Source organism: Gopherus flavomarginatus, chromosome 8, assembly GCF_025201925.1.
Source record: "Gopherus flavomarginatus isolate rGopFla2 chromosome 8, rGopFla2.mat.asm, whole genome shotgun sequence".
NCBI classification, from domain to species: Eukaryota; Metazoa; Chordata; order Testudines; family Testudinidae; genus Gopherus; species Gopherus flavomarginatus.
Window position 1 is genome coordinate 29,418,790 of NC_066624.1, and position 17,074 is coordinate 29,435,863.

At 36.5% G+C, this 17,074-nt stretch overlaps 1 protein-coding gene across 1 annotated transcript in view; it reads left to right on the forward strand.

The window, feature by feature from the left end:
• LOC127056817 (connector enhancer of kinase suppressor of ras 2-like) overlaps positions 1-17,074 on the forward strand; it is a 523,096-nt gene that overhangs the window by 462,075 nt on the left and 43,947 nt on the right. Inside the window, exons 16-18 of the mRNA XM_050965117.1 lie at positions 4,241-4,289; positions 5,681-5,856; positions 7,047-7,120. Of these exons, the coding sequence (XP_050821074.1) occupies positions 4,241-4,289; positions 5,681-5,856; positions 7,047-7,120 (299 nt within the window). The remainder of the gene's footprint in view (positions 1-4,240; positions 4,290-5,680; positions 5,857-7,046; positions 7,121-17,074) is intronic.

Below are 17,074 nucleotides of genomic sequence, written 5' to 3' on the forward strand. Positions count from 1 at the left end.
TGGGTACTTGGTCTGGTGTGCAATGAGCCAGACTTCACATGAGTACAGCGTAGCTGATTCCTGCAAGAGATTCAGGGCGAGAAAGTGCTCATGCTGCCAAATTGCAGGTCACTGCTGGCTGAATTTTAAGGGGACAACAAGGGGGCCTATGGGGATGCTGAGACAATCCCTCCCATCCACCACTGTCATTTAAAATTATGCCTGGTTTAAGCCTCTCCAACATTTAGAATCCTGTCTTCAGATGCTGTTATTATGTGGTATGCTTGTGCAATGTTTAAATTATAACCCTCATTAAATATTTTTAAATTAATTACTGTAAATTTTATAATCTATACTCCACCATTCAACCCTTACTTATAAGAAGGATGTTCCTTAATGAATAATAATTAGACGATGTACTTATTACAGCACCTTCTCTTACAGAAACTGAAAGCCCTTTACAAAATAAGTACGGTGAGCATTATTCTGATTTTACAGATGGATAAACTGAGACACATAGCAATGTGACTCATACAAGGTTACACAATGAGTCACTGGTAGAATCATCAGTTGAACCCAAGTCCCTTATGCCCTGTCCTCTGCTCTAACCACTAAATTGCAATTGCCTCTGTATCCAAACCACTGTCTAACTAATACAATCATAAATTGTTAAAGTAGTAAAAAAAAAATAGTTGCACTTATTTGTAACTCTGTAACTGCACAATTTTTTTCAGGTTCTCATTGTTATTTCATAGCTACAAAGGACTGTTAGTATTTACAGCTTCCCTCTGTGGCCCAAACTATAGTTACAGTCTAATAATGCCATCTTGTTGGGATTTATACTTAATCTTTGCTTTCTGCTGAGCTAACTCAGAATATCTGATGTATCTGCAAACAGTCTTGCACTGTTGAATAACTTTTCAGCTATTTTTGTCTCTCATTTCAGGCTAGACTGTCAGGGGAATTTCTGATGAAAAGACTAGCATAATGAGTATATTTGCTGTGGTATTTGTTGGCCTTTTATGTGGTCTATTTATTCAGAAAAATGCTACTTTTACAGAATGTCCTCCCTGAACAGAAAGATCTTGCTAAGCTAATATAGCACTGAATGACCATGTCTCATTTTATACAATATTTATAATATAGAAGAAATGGTAATGGAAGGAATCTGGGCCAATATAATTTGAGTTCTGTCAGTTTTCCTGTAATAAATGTCTATTTTCAGGGGAAAATAACTGAACAGTAAGAATTTGATGAAAATTGAAATTCAGCACAAAGTTTCAACCCAAAAACAGTACTTTTGCAACAAATTTAAGAATACTCAGTTTTGTATGTTTAAATTGGTTGTGTGGAAATAAAAATATAAGTTCACCAATTTAGAGTACTATCTTAAACTTTTCACTGTAGTCTAAAACGGTAAACAGTTAGTCTAAATTAACTGCAATCCCACATTTGTTTATTATTATGATCTAATATTATATTCAGGGCTTCAGATGTTCTGCACTTCACGGCTACGGAACTTGCTGTGCACAACTGAGCTTCAGAATCTAAATTTTCTTTTTTAAAAAGCCCATTTTTTAGCCTATACTGGCTGCAGAGATAACACTGAAAACAGAAATGGAGTATAAACTGATGTCTGCCTGCATATGCGTATAGGCTAAAACAATAGGTCTTAGGTAATATCTGCCCCATGTATTCCACTTGGTTGTTAACTCTGAAGCTGAAGGATAACATTGTTAATATTAACAATAACTGTCTCAATGATTATCATTTTAGCAGAAATATCCAGTTAATGTGCTTTTCTCACAATCTCAAACTTCCTCCCCTACTCCTCTAGGGACCAGAAGTCATAGCCATGTCCTACCCATCTGCAAAAATGTCATCTAGCCCTATGACAATTTCCGAGATGAAATAAGGCATTATCAGTTCAAAATTATACAACATGTTGAAAATGAAAATGTGGAGACATAAAATGAATTTAATACCAAAATAAATAACGGTGCTGGGCTACTGTACTGATTATATTATTCATGTCTAGGCATGCATGTCATGGTCATCATCCTGATATCTGAGTCTTTCCTGCGATCCGTGCCCCTTCTCTCCTGTTAGCCTTCAGCAGATCTGTTTTCCTCTCATCACACCCTTTTCTTTCTGTGTTCCAGCCAGGCTCTTCGCCTCTCAGATTGTAGTATATTTTGTTTTCATTTTGTTCCAGAATTGAACTAGCAGGAAGAGATTATGTAAACCAACAGGAAGAGCCCTGCTGGCCTGTAGGGTGAGATGGGAATAGAAATGGGATAGAAGATCCAAGGCTGCTCTCACTGAACAGTAGCAAAGTTCCCATTGACTTCAGTGGGAGCAGGTTGCCGCCTGAGGGAGGGTAATGATTCAAAGGGATTTGGGGTTTGGTTTTTTAAAATGTTTAGAAAACAGTTTCCTTTTAAACAGTTTCTCAGCCCCATTCTCTTTGCATTTGAGGGGTTTCTTTGTTTTTGGAAAAGATGAATTTCCTTGTTTTTTCTCCTTTTCATATAAGTAGTGATGTTTTTCTGTTTCATGTGAAGGAAATAAGAAGCTACGGTGGTGTCATTTTTGCTGGTAATTAGCTTGAAAATCCTGAGAACAAGAACCGGTCTGGGCAGAAAGGGATTATAGCAGCAAACCAGAGCAAAGAGCAGTGCAGTGTGGTCACTGAGAAATAACTACAATGGGATTATGCAAATACCTGCACAGTTGACAGGAAGGGGTGTCACCCAGTAAAGGGATTCACATACTGTACAGTTATTGAGAAATAGCCCTTCTAAGACAAATCAACCCCTTGGAGGCAAGCAGAGCCAAAGAATTGTACTAAAAGGGGAAACAACCACGGTACAGCTAAGTCTCAATGACTGTACAGTTTCTTGCACCCTGATTTGCTTAGATTATTGTATCTATTGCTTATGGTTATGATCTACTTCCTTAAAAAAACCTGCTGCTTAACCACAATAACTTCTTCAAGTTACTCGAGTGTTACAAATATATGTTTACTATAGTAAAAAAACCCTGAAATACTGTGTAGTTTTATGTGATGGAGGTAGACATTATATTATTTTTTATTTATTTGCTTTATGGTACCACCTTGAACCCCCTGTTAAGGATCAGGACCACAATGTGCTAGGCACTATACAGACAAATAGCAAAGATGACAGTCCCTGATCCAGAGAGCTCACAATTTATATGTCAGACAGGACAAAATGGATGAAAGACTGCCTTTCATTCACCACGCGACCCTGCCCTACATATGTGTCTGCGACGCCAGGAACTCCTTGCCTTTGCTCTGCCAGTGACTACAGCCTCAGCTGCCAGCAGTCCACTTCTCCCTCAAGCTGGCCTGTTCTTTTTCTTATGCCATTCCCATGAATAAAAAATCTCCCCACTCTCCATTAAATAATACTTAATAAATAAAATGTATAAAAATGACTTACTTTCCATTGTTTTCAGAATTATTGGTATATTCTGCAGTGACAAAAAATTGCTGGTTATTCTCACTCTAAGAATAAAATGATGCCCTGTTACTAAATGTTGAGTGTCATTTTATTGCTACAGAAGACATGTATCTGGATATAATTAGAGGACTTGTATACGAGTTCCCACTAATATGGCATTAAACAAAGGCTAAGATCACGTATTAACTTTATAAGATGTGGGACAGAAATTTCTCCTTGAATTGATTAGTTGTGGTGTAACAGTTTAATTTATTCTGAAAATGAATGAATATGTGACTTAGTTATTATATAATGCCTGTGAAGCCCCCATGAAATTATTGAAATTATCTCCTCACTACTGCATAAGGATTCAGTCAGAGAGTTCCTGTTGATTTAATGGGGAAGCATGTGGCTAAATACCCAGGTAGCTCTGTGAAAATACAGATGTATGTTTGTTTATGTAAAATTGCATTGTTCTGCTTGCTTGTTGTTTGTTTTTATCCTCCTATTATTATAAAACAAAATAACACCAAAGGAGATTCTAGTGATTGCTCAATACTGCCAATTATTACTGCTGTTTTGTTGCTGCCTAATAACTGCAATTTGTGTTACTTTTGTAACCATATTTTATAATATGATTATTAAAAATTAAGAATTTCTTATGCTTGAAATGGCAGAGATAGGAAGATCATGGGCACAAACAATAATTAATGAAGAGATTACTGTATATCAACATAATAACATGGTTTAATATTTCATGCACTGGTACTCATCCATACTTTTTTCTCTCCTTATAGTCTTTCCACTACGCTTCCCTGAGGGTAAAAACCAAAAAATGGTCCAAAGGTAAACCATTGGAGTTAATAAATATTCAGAATTTAGAAAATGAAGGCCCTATTATGGCAGTGGGAGGTGTGTGGGTCACGTATACAGATCCACTCTTCGGATCAGACCTAATTCATGTATTTCCAGATATCATATACATGTATCTACATGTTTGCTAGTAAATACTTAAGGGAACCATACTATGGACCTGTTATCACATTAAAATCAGTGTTCAAACTTCCTTTGATTTCAGTGGGAGAAAGACATATAGTATGCCATTTCTTACTACTTTATTCTTTAAAAAAACAAACTATTTGAGAATATCAAGAAAACAAACTTTTGATAAAAAGTTATAAAATAAATAGGCACTTCTTTTGTCATTCTATAATATATTTAGGGAATTAAAAATAATCTGGTATAATTTATATATAGTATATGCAAACTGGCCTTTTTATTTTGTTTGCAGTTTTAACTTACTGCCTAAAGACTTCTCCTTTACTCAGTCAATACATTTGTAGTATTTCTAAAGCTGATCAGGATGCAGTATCTTATTTTGAAAAGAACAAAATGTTAAGATCAATCGAATACTATCAAGAAAAAGGTAGTAATTTAATGTGATCTAACCTTCTGGCACTGCTTTACAGCTGTTGGACAAATATAATTTATGTAACAATGTAAACTTAATTTTTCACAGTAAAGCACCTAATGTTTTAATTAACTTTGCTGTAGGCTTTTAAGGAAAAATTATACGGTACTAAGAAAAAATTCTGTTTGATAGTGATATCTGTAAGATAGAGTGACATTTCAGGGTTATCAACTAGGATGTGTTTAAACTAAGTTCAGTAAATCTAAAATATTGTTGATGAATTAAAATCAGAGTACAAGTATTGTGGGTATATACTGTTCCATGATTCCTATGGAATGATGACAAACTTCCTTACCAGAATTTGATTTATTTTAGGGCTGTTAAAATTAAGAGCTAAAAACGGACTGAGGAAGTGGTGTTTGGATTTGGATCAAGATTTAAGTTTATGCCACTTAAAGGCCAAATCAGGACAAGGTTTTTGGTTTGGATTTGATGATGCCAAAATATCACAAACTATTCTCATGAGGATTTGGCCCCATATGGCAGAACTCCTTGGAGATTAAATAATTGGATAAGATTTTATTCAATCCAAACCAGAATTACAAACCACGCCTCTTCTGTCTTTTCATCCATCTGGAAACCAAAATAATAGGACATGTCTAGATTCAGGAATTATAATTTGAACCACCCTCCACCCTGAAATTTGAAGGGTTTCAGGTTAGAGGTTCCTGTTTTGGCTCATCACTAGTTTTAAAAAGTACGTTATTGTATTTATTTTTATAGCAATAGGATCCCTCAGTCTCTCATGTTATCTTCCCATTTACAGGGAGCTCTCTGACTAGTGGGAGCAGGAGGCGGATTTCCTGCAAAGACTTGGGCCATGGAGATTGTGAGGGCTGGCTGTGGAAGAAAAAAGATGCCAAAGGTTACTTTACACAGAAATGGAAAAAATACTGGTTTATTCTGAAGGATTCTTCACTGTACTGGTACACAAACCAGAATGTAAGTATATGCTACACTTGAAAGAAAGGAAAAACAGCCTACATTAAATTTTGCTACTTTTTAAACAAAGGAAGCTAATATTTACCAATTAGTAGTTAAATACAGAGAGTTTACTGTATTTCTGCTTGGACATGAGTCTGATACGTGGGTCTGGACAGGAATTCAGCTGCAATGATTCAGTTGAAGTCTTCAATCATCTGTGTGAGTCTAACAATAAAATAGCAAAAAAGCTACATGGCATTCTTCAAGAACTACAAGTGTCAGCAATAAACAGTACTTCTTTTCCATATTTGTTAACAAGATGTTCACTGTCATCTTGCCCTATTATCAACATTGTGGGGAAACGCAGCCATGAGTTACACCTGGGATGAGTTAATTCCTACATTCTAAAAATTAAACCAAATGTGAAAACCTGACTCGGGAGAGCAGTTGATTTGAGTCATGGAGACTTATTTTTAAAATTGGGTTTTCTTAGATTATGCTGGGGGTAATAGCAAACCAATTTGAGTGAATGCTTGTGTTATGTGTATATTGGCTTACTGATGTGTCTGCAAATGTTAGATGGTGTTCCTTATATGTGCCAGTGGTTCCCAGGCTTTGTGATATATGAATAATCAGTGATCTGCGCAGCAGTTACGGGTGGTCTTCAGAAAGCTGGCAGGTCATATTGTGCTGGTCTTCTTCTTCCACTGTTAAATCACGTTTAAGGAAATGAAAATTACATGAAATACTTTTCTAATATTACTTTTCTATGCAAACAATTGTTGAAGTTACCACAGTAATGTTTTCAGTCACCATTAGGAAGAGAAGTGTCCACAATACAATCACTGTTAAGATGTAATATACTCTATTAAAAAATCTGAGAACCTCTCTGTCGAGTTATTAATAATGGGTTCAAATACCTGGTATGATGATGAATGTGCTCTGTATTGTCTTTATCACAGAAGGGCTGGTGTTACTGTGACATGGTTAGAGAACTGACAAGTCAGTCACTTTATAAAAAACTGTCAACAGCATATGTTTAAACTATCTTCATGAATTAACGGTGTGGGAACAATGTATTCTTTATCTTTATTAATTGGACTTGACCTGCCTTTGAACCATAAGTCACAGCTGTACAGTTCTTACCTCATTTCTCTCTCTCAATAATGTACTCATCTTCACCTGCACTTCCTCTTCTCTTGTGATAGGATGAAAAAGCAGAAGGATTCATCAGTTTACCTGAGTTCAGGATAGATAGAGCCATTGAATGCAGAAGGAAACAGTGAGTATATGTCAAACTGTTCTACAAATGAAAGGAACCTTTGTAAGGATATTGTGTAAAGTATGGCACTGGGGAAAGTGGTATGTCTGTATCTGCAATCTGTACTACGAATGCAAAAAGTTCCAGAAAAGGAGTTTACATAGAAAACCCTAAAACAGACCAATGTTGTTTTACAGCCTCATGGGCACCAGTGTTTCTTATTTACTTAAAAAATATAACTTGGACTAAGTGGTATAAGCTGTAATGCAAATACAAACAATTAGAAAACTCTTCTCTTAGCTATCCAAATACCCAATTCCTATTTTAATGAAATGAAAGACCCAGGGGTTGGGGGGAGGAGGAAAGTATATTAATTAGGAAGTAGATAAAGATTTCTTACTGTGATGGGATTTACAGAACATAAGAACGGCCATACTGGGTCAGACCAATGGTCCATCTAGCCCAGTATTCTGTCTTCTGACAGTGGCCTATGCCAGGTGCCCCAGAGGGAATGAACAGAACAGGTAATCACCAAGTGATCCATCCCCTGTTTCCCATTCCTAGCTTCTGGCAAACAGAGGCTAGGGACACTATCCTTGTCCATCCTGGCTAATAACCATAGATGGATCTATCCTCCATTAATTTATCTAGTTCTTTTTTTAACCCTATTATAGTCTTGGCCTTCACAACATCCTCTGTCAAGGAGTTCCACAGGTTGATTGTGCATTGTGTCAAAAAATACTTCCTTTTGTTTGTTTTTAAACCTGCTGCTGAATAATTTCATTTGGTGACCTCTAGTTCTTGTGTTATGAGAAGGAGTCAATAACACTTCCTTATTTACTTTCTTCACATCTATCATGATTTTATAGATCTCTATCATATCCCCCTATTGTCTTCTCTTATAGCTGAGATTATGTTTTCCAATGTACATTACTTAGCATTTATCAACATTGAATTTCACCTGCCATTTTGTTGCCCAGTCACCCAGTTTTGAGAGATCCTTTTGTAGCACTTCTCAATCTGCTGGTACTTAACTATCTTGAGCAATTTTGTATTATCTTCAAATTTTGCCATCTCACTGTTTATCCCTTTTCCCAGATAATTTATGAATGTTAAATAGGACTGGGTCCAGTACAGACCCCTTGGGAACACCACTATTGACCTCTCTCCATTCTGAAAACTGACCATTTATTCCTACTCTTTGTTTCCTATCTTTTAATCAGTTACTCATCCATGAGAGGACCTTCCCTCTTATCCCATGACAGCTTACCTTGCTTAAGACCCTTTGGTGAGGGACCTTATCAAAGGCTTTCTGACAGTCTAAGTACGCTATATCTACCGGATTCCCTTTGTCCACATGCTTGTTGTCCCCCTCAAAGAAGTCTAGTAGATTGGTGAGGCATGATTTCCCTTTACAAAAACCATGTTGACTCTTCCCCAGCAAATTATGTTCATCTATGCATCTTGACAATTTTGTTTGTTACTTAGTTTCAACCTGTTTTCCTGGTACTGAAGTCAGGCTTACTGGCCTGTAATTGCCAGGATCACCTCTGGAGAAGAAGGACTAACAATTTTATCAATTATTTGTTTTGTGGTTTCAATTTATTTCAAATAAACAGAAGAAAAATTGTCTAAAAAGAGTTCTTAGGGTTAGCGTATAAATAGCTCTAGCTGAGATAACACTAACTCTGTTTCCTCTGTCTCAGAGCACAGACACAAAACTAGTAGGGTCAGTCATTTAGGGGCTGATCCTCCACTTCTCTCTCAAAGCACCTATTGCCATAATGCAGAGTTTTCAAAAAGTAAAGAGTGAAGGATTTAGACCTCTGTTAATTGAACAAAGGAAATTTGGTTCCAGCAGCAAAAATAAATAGGGTGTTTCTCTTTCCAGTATTCTTATCATAGAGAAGCTGATTTACTGAATTGTCACTGCTGCCCATGTTACACATTGAGTGGAATACCCTTGAGAAACTTTGACAAAAATGCATAACTATTAGACTATTGTGTCCTATGTGGTTTGAATAGTTGTCTCACTCATACAATTAATGAAGGTACTTATTTATAAATAGGAGTCATGGCACTATCTCACCCAAGTTTAGCTCTCCTCCCGAGTTAAAGTAATGATTTCAGGCTCTATATTTGAGTGCTAACATGTTCTTAGTGCTACCAAAGGAGGTTGGATAGCTGATGTCACTGAAGGATGTTCCATTGATTTTAGGCAGTATCTCCATCATCATATTTAAAAAAAAAAACATTTTAAGAGTAAGCAGAAATATAAGAACCCAAACAGAAACCAAAGTAATTTAAATCTTCATATGAGGTAGCACAAATATCACTTGTTTAAATGCTCTTTTTTCAAAGACACTGTCCATTCTGTGGTTATGATACAATGGTAAATGCATAAGGTTGCCTGACCCTACTTTCTTATCCTTACTTAAACCCATTGCCTTCAGTGGGGGCAGGATCAAGTTCTAAAACTTTAATAACATTTAATTCTAAACATAATATATGCTAGTATACTAGTCATTTAGTTTGCCTGGTATGTATCATTCATATATTCATGTTACTTTTCCGAATATAAACACTTCATTGGATTTATTTTGCACTTTTTCCACCCAGTTTAATAAAAAATGTACTTTCTCTATTCACGTACGACATGGAGTTTGTCAATGTGTTTAGTAGGCTTAGTCTCAGCAGTTTCTCAGTTATAATGTTTCTTGTAAATCTAAATGTGCTGCTACTTCATGATGACCTTTGACCAAACTAATTATGAGAGCTGGGATTAGTGGAGACCCATCTGTAATGAATCACTGTTTATCAGAATAATGCTAAAGCATTTGAGGTCTCAATCTAACATTCCCTGTGTATCCAAAAGTCCTGTTCAATTCAATATGAGTTCTGAATATGTAAGAATTTCAGGTTCAGGCCTTTTATCTAATTGAAGTTTATTGCCAGAGTATTTTTGACACCTCAAAATGAAATAGTACAGTCAAAATTCTATTTAAAATTCCACCCATGTAACACAATAAGTAAAAATATGCACCTTGGATGCTACACCAATGGCTTCTCATATCAAGAGACTCTGAACACAATTCTAACAGACACTGATTTCTGGCACTGCACTAACCTGAAGCCACAGAATGAAAAATACCCTTCTGCATTATTCAGACCCTGCTCTGAATACAATTATTAATTTCCTCAGGGGCTTCTGTATGGTACTCACCACTAGAATATCTGAGTGCTTCACAAACCTGAAGAAGAGCTCTGTGTAATCTCGAAAGCTTCTTTCTCACCAACAGTAGCTGGTCCAGTAAAAGATATTATCTTACCCACCTTCCTTCACAAACATTAATTTTTTTCCACATCACCCATGTGAGGTCAGGGAGTGACATGATCTGCATTTTAATGACCCATTCATTGTAGATTTTTGAGCACCACATGCATTTGATATCTGGACCCCAGAGAGAGGAAAAAGTCCCATCTATCTTGCCAGAGATGCAAAGGAATTCTGGTAGTCATTAAGCATGGAAGAGAGTGAAAGATATAGTCAAGGATTACTAAACTGGACACTTCCAGTGCTCTGAAGCTAGGCCACCTGCCACTAAAAATATTAAATTAAAAACAGCAGCAGCAGTCAACAGATGGATCACAGGCCACCTGTAATTTCTTATATGTAACAACGAGAAGCAAAAAGCCATTGTACTGGAACCTTATTTTTAATATACAGGGAGTCCTCAGACTTAAGACACAGTTTGTTACTCAGAATTGTGTTGTAAGTCTAAACGGTTTTTCCCATAGGAATCAATGGTATGAAGGTGGGATTGGTTCCTAAACCAACGCTTGATACACTGTTTTCACCACAATAACCCAGATTTTTGTACTAAATGAATTATAGATAACTAATGTTGCAACATCAATGTATTTACTATACACTCTATTTTGTAAACAGCATTCAAATAAATACATAAACTCACATTTACTGCTCAGAATGCCCACGACACAGGCTCAGAAAGCCAGGGAGACCAGCGCACATGCTGAGCCTCAGCCAATCACTGTTCAAACTTTCTGATTGGCTCCTGACCCTGGGCTCAGCCAATCAAAAACAAGCAGCAACCCTACCTGGCAACAAGCTACCTTGCTGCCTAGAAGCCAATCAGAAGCGACCCCTCCTATTTCCATACACAATAACACAATCAAAAAGTGATTTCAAGCAAACTTTATGCAAATCGAGCATTATAAGGGCAAAACAAGCATCTGTAGGGGCGAAACAGGCAGTCAATTGAAAAGTGGTGTAAGTGGCATCTGACAGAAGTCCGAGGTCCTATGTCCAAGGACTTATAATACATATAATTAGTTAATGTGTGCCATCTAGTGGGCACCGTAAGAATGTTCCATTTCTTTTAAGGGGTTGTTCTGGAATTCACTATTCACATTTGCAAAACAGAATTTTTCCAGTTAATTCAATTCGCAAGTAATATTTATAACAATTACAATATTAACAGTGTTTTTGTCCATTTGCTTATTTACTTTAACTTTTACATCATCTCCCCAACTGGTATTAATAACTCATTTCTCTCAGGTATTTTGTCCTCATAACTTCATTAAACATCAAATTCTGGTCATAACAGACTGTGATACAATTGAATCATCTGCAAATGACCAGTAATCCGTCAGTGAGATAAGAGTATAAAATGTCTATAGGTGAAATTAAGATTTACTACAAGGCCAGCTCAAGGCCTATAAGTCTCTTTAGTCCTATTTCATTGGCTGAAGTGAAATTTAAGTGGACTTTATGCTGAGCCATTGCCCAGGGGTGAATGTCACCCATAATGAACAATTAATTTGCCAACAGAGAGGAAACTGTACAGGCAGAGGATTCTGTATTCTCATGCTGTTTCCACATTTATCTCCTTTGAATGCATTTGTCTTGGAAAATTCGGTTACTGTTAATGATGGGATGTAGAAGAAATCAGCGAAACTGGGATTTCAATAGCTATGATTTGTCTCTGAAAGTCAGAATAAATCATAATGGTAAATATTACAGTGTGATTTATATTCAGGATATTAACACAAGTGTTCATCTCAGCTTTTTTCATAACTATATGTTTATTGTTTCCTGGGCCAATTCTTACATCTATTAATTATCATACAAGGCTCGGTACTCTAATTTAGATATTTGAAAATATTATTAATCATGGAATATATCACCATAATAGACGCCTTCATTTCCTGAGGACTTCATTTCTTTGTCAAGAATATCCCCTATCCTACAACTATGGAAATGTGAGTTACACAAAGCTAGTATTGCTCTCAACAGCTATTTTATTGCAAAAGAGGATGACTCAGGAAAAGCAGAGGTGTTTTTTTTTAAAAGATGCATACCTATATGTACTGTATTGGCCCAGTCTTGCACGGTGATGAATGTTCACAGTTTCCACTGGGCCTGATTGTGATCTCATGAGAATTATTCCATTTAAATCAATGGAGTTAAATCTGCCTGATGCCAGCATGATATGAGAATCAGGCCTACTGACTACAATCCTTAATATAAATATGTCAGTCCACTGAAGTCAATGAAGCATGGGTGATGTACACTAGCCGAGGAGCTGGGGCCATTTTCTTTAATGGGAGTTGAGAGAGCACTAGGAATATAGGACAGAGCCTGTAATCTTATGGCTGCTTTCCTTCATACCATTCTAAGCATCTCACGGTAAAACAGTGCAGCCAAAATTCTATTTAAAATTGCACTTATATAAAACAAGTACAAATATTAAGACACTCCTTTGATGCCGCACCAATGGCTTTCCCAAACAAAAGAGTTTGGTGCAAAATTTGAAAAGAAACTTGTTCTGTAACTCAGCAAAGACCTGGAAGTTGCACACTGCACAAACCTGGACCCAGAAAAAATACATAGCCATCACTCTTCTGCCTGAGGAAACCGTGAGGTGAGAATTCAACCTCCCTCAGAGGGCAAGAGGATGTCTATGATACCAGAAACTCAGTAAAAAGACATGAAACTCACTATTATGGTAGTAAATTCTGTGATAAAACCCTAATAAATTATAATGTAGCTATAAAGTAATAGTAATTTCATTTTGTTTAGCTTGGCTTTTTACCATATTTATTTAAGGACCTTTTTCTAGATGCACTACAGTGCAGATTATGATGAACCATTATAGGAGTTCAACAATAAGCATATATATTTGCTAAAGAAATAACACCACATAAATATAGCTGCAGCAGAATGTACATGTGTGCAAGCACCTAACCCCCACACTGATACTGGAAAACTGTTAATAAAAGAGGCTAAATATATCTGGAACCATCAAAAATGCATCATAAATGGCATTATTGCAAGGCCTAATCCAACTCCCCTTGGTGTCAATGAAATAACATTGGTGGTGTTTGGAGGTAACAAATACGATATCTGATATAAGATCAGATTCTGAGGAGGACAGAAGGAAAGGAGATTTCCTCTTGTTAAAGTATAGAGTGCTTTGCTTTTATTTAAAAAAAATTCAATTAATTGTACAAAGTACATAGGTGATGGGCCAAATTATTCCTTGGTGTAACTCCATTTATTTCAGTAGTAAAATGAATTAGTCCCCTTGTGTGTTTTTTGGTTTCAGCCATCTTTCCACATGTGCAATATTACTGGGTCTTCTAATCAGTCCAGGCCTGATTAATTTCACATGCATTTTCCTGCATATCTTATAACATTAAGTTTGTATACATACAGAAACTTCTGGTGTTCGTGAAAATGTACCTACAGATGTAAAATCAAAATCATGTCCTTGGACATCTTACTAAAAATAAAAATAGGGAGCCTAATATTTTTACTTTTTAAATATAAAATTAATTCTGGTCCAGATGTTGTAGAAACAATTTTAAAGCCATTAACACAGAATCCAGTTATTGAAGATAATCAGTAATGAAAGAATTAATATGAAGGAAGTGGGACGATATGTGGGTATGACTATGATAAGAGCACTTAGGACTGATATAGCACTTTACAAATGTTATCTAATTGAAACAACCAAGTGAGGTAAGTTTCCCTTTTTTGCACACAGAGAAACTGAGGCAGTGAGGTTTGTGATTTGCCGAAGGCTGCATAATAAATGGCAGAGAATGAATTAGAACTAAGCAGTCTTAGCTCCTAGCCTTGAACACCATGCTACCACCAGGGTTTATCACATTTTTTCATAGTGTGAATGACGGTGTCTTGTGAACTACCACTGCTCCCATTCAGACGTCACCTCACCTCAATTTTGTGCAAGCCACTTGCCCCTGAACTTGGGAAGACCACTTGCCATCCAATTTATACTGTGCAATATCCCAGTGGTAACAAATAATAAAGTATTTAGCTAATTGTTATTGTCCCACCAGTGGCTTTGCTTCCTGACAGAAGTTTCTCTTTCTTTGCATCCTCTTACACAGCAACAGATACTAGGGATCCTTCTTCTTTCCAGCTCCTTTTATAGGCATCTAAGCTGTTCTTTCAGTGAAGTACATGGATAAGTGAAGTGGGCCACTTCTAGCCTGTAAAAGTAGCTATAAAAAAGGAGCACCATGTAACCAACCAGATCTCTGCAGACCACCAGTGCTCCGCAGACAACAGTTTGATAAATGCTGTTCTGGAGCATGATGCTTGCCTTTGATTATGCTGGATGGATCAGGACATTGGCAGAAGAACATTTTTCAAGTTAGGGAGCATATCCAAAATACATCATTTTAATGGGTGCTTTTTTATAAGAATCCATTAACTTTGAAGGACTAAGCCTCCCCACGGTTTTCCACATAATTGATTTTGAAATTACTAATAGGATACAAAGCCATTCATCTCTAGGTTCACAGTCTACTTATTTTCATCAGATACCTGTTTTAAGGATCTGCATGGAAAATAATTTGGGATTCTCAATCCAATTCTTGATGGACAGCTGTCCATATCATTGGCACCCATGCGGGCAGTGTCAAAAGATAAGCCAAGGACTGAATAAGAAAGAATAATGAACTACAGGCCTACTTCAAGAGATGATCCCATAGACCAGATCTGAGATATATTTGCAGTGCTGGGTGCAAGAAGCTTGCCTGTTCTATAGATAATTAAAGGGTGTCATTCTGTAACATTGTCAGTCTTGTTTTTTGCACAGCACCACATTAACTTGAGTTTCTATTAAAACAGAGCTAAGATAATGTTTAAAAAATGAATATATCAGCATGATTCTTTGCCTCCACACACACTTTTTTTATAGGAGGAGGCACATATTTTAAGGGGAATTTTATGGAGTAACATACAATATATAGTATTGTTAAGACAAACACACTTCTAACATTTATTAACTATCATGAACAAAATGTTACTTCCACAGTTTATTGCATATGAAGTCCAAAACAGGATTCACAGAAGTCTTCCTCAACTGAATCCAAGATCAATGCTTGCATGGACTGTTCATAATGATGCCTAAGACTCGTGCACATTGTATTGATAATAATAAAATGAGATTATTTTTTCTGTATGCAAATCCCACATGCTTTAAACACATAATACTATCAACAAAGTATGTAAACTCAACAAACATGTAGATAACTGAAAATAGGCTTAATAAATTATGCAAAGTACAGAGTTTTGTCCCTGTAGTCACATACTCACTTACAGAATCATCACCTATTTAACCCTCCAAAGTTATTTTGCTAGTGTACAACTCTTCATCTTATCCATTTTACCAGTGAAAACTACAGACTAAGAAATTTCTTTCATTTTTCTGCTAACTAATGCCAGAGCATTTGTAACAGAGGAAGTGACTTTTTTTACATGAACGGTGGATATCTACAATAAAATGACTGCCTTTCAGGAAATGAAAGATTATACATTGTGGGATATTAGCTATAGCTCTGCAGTGACCTGGGATGAGTTCTTTAGTGAAAGAACAGAAAACTGTTGGCTGAATGCCTTCCTAGGAGTTTTATAAGAGAATGATGCTACAGTAGATGCAAAGAGATATACACATCTTGAACCACTAGCCAGAGGTTGGTCCCAAAACTGAAGAAATGGTAAATAATCTAGACAATAGGCACAGCAAGAAAACTCAGCTGTGATAAAGCTGTATGTGAAAGATAGCACAGTGACCACACAGCTGATAACGGCTTCAGAAATCAAGTCAGATTCACCCTTGATGTAACTTCATTGACTTCCGTGAAGTTATACCAGGGATTAATTGGGCCCATTGTGACTACAAGAAACAAACAAAAAATATCAAAGCTAGTAAATTACAAATCCCAAGACCACTTGATGTTTGGATGGTTTAAGTTTCACTCTTAGAAGCTGTTTCTGAACTCAGGGATGAGTGGCCCCCACTAATGAGAGCTTCCATATTTTTTTCACTTGTCAGTGAAGCATATATTTCTTATATTCCCCCATAATGACAAGGTTGCTGCCATCAAGTTCAATTTGAATGAAAAGTCCCTGATTAGCGAGACAAAACAAATGCAGAAATGAATTGGTAAATTTATCCTGGGTGCTACCGGATCTTTTTTGCAGTGTTGTTGTAGCTGTGTTGGTCCTAGGATATTAGAGAGATAAGATGGGTGAGGTAATGTATTTTATTGGACCAATTTATCTTGCTGAAAGAGACAAGCTTCCAAGTTTACAGAGAGCTTTTCATCAGGCCTGGGAAATGTACTCAGTGTCACATCTAAATGTAAGGTGGAACTGATCGTTTAGTTCCACACATTGGAACCATCAGTAGTAGTAATACCTATTGTAGGAGACCATTCAAGGTGAAATGGCCAGTTGATACTTCTGCAGTCAAAGTGGGGAAAAGGGTGATTAGTGAGTTAGAGATTGTTGTAATGAGCCATAAATCCAGTGTCTTTATCAAGTCCATGGTTTTTAGTGGCTATCAAAGTTATGAATTCAAGTTCCCAGGCTCATCTTTTGAAAGTTATTCAGGTTTCCTTTGAGAATGAGGACTTGAG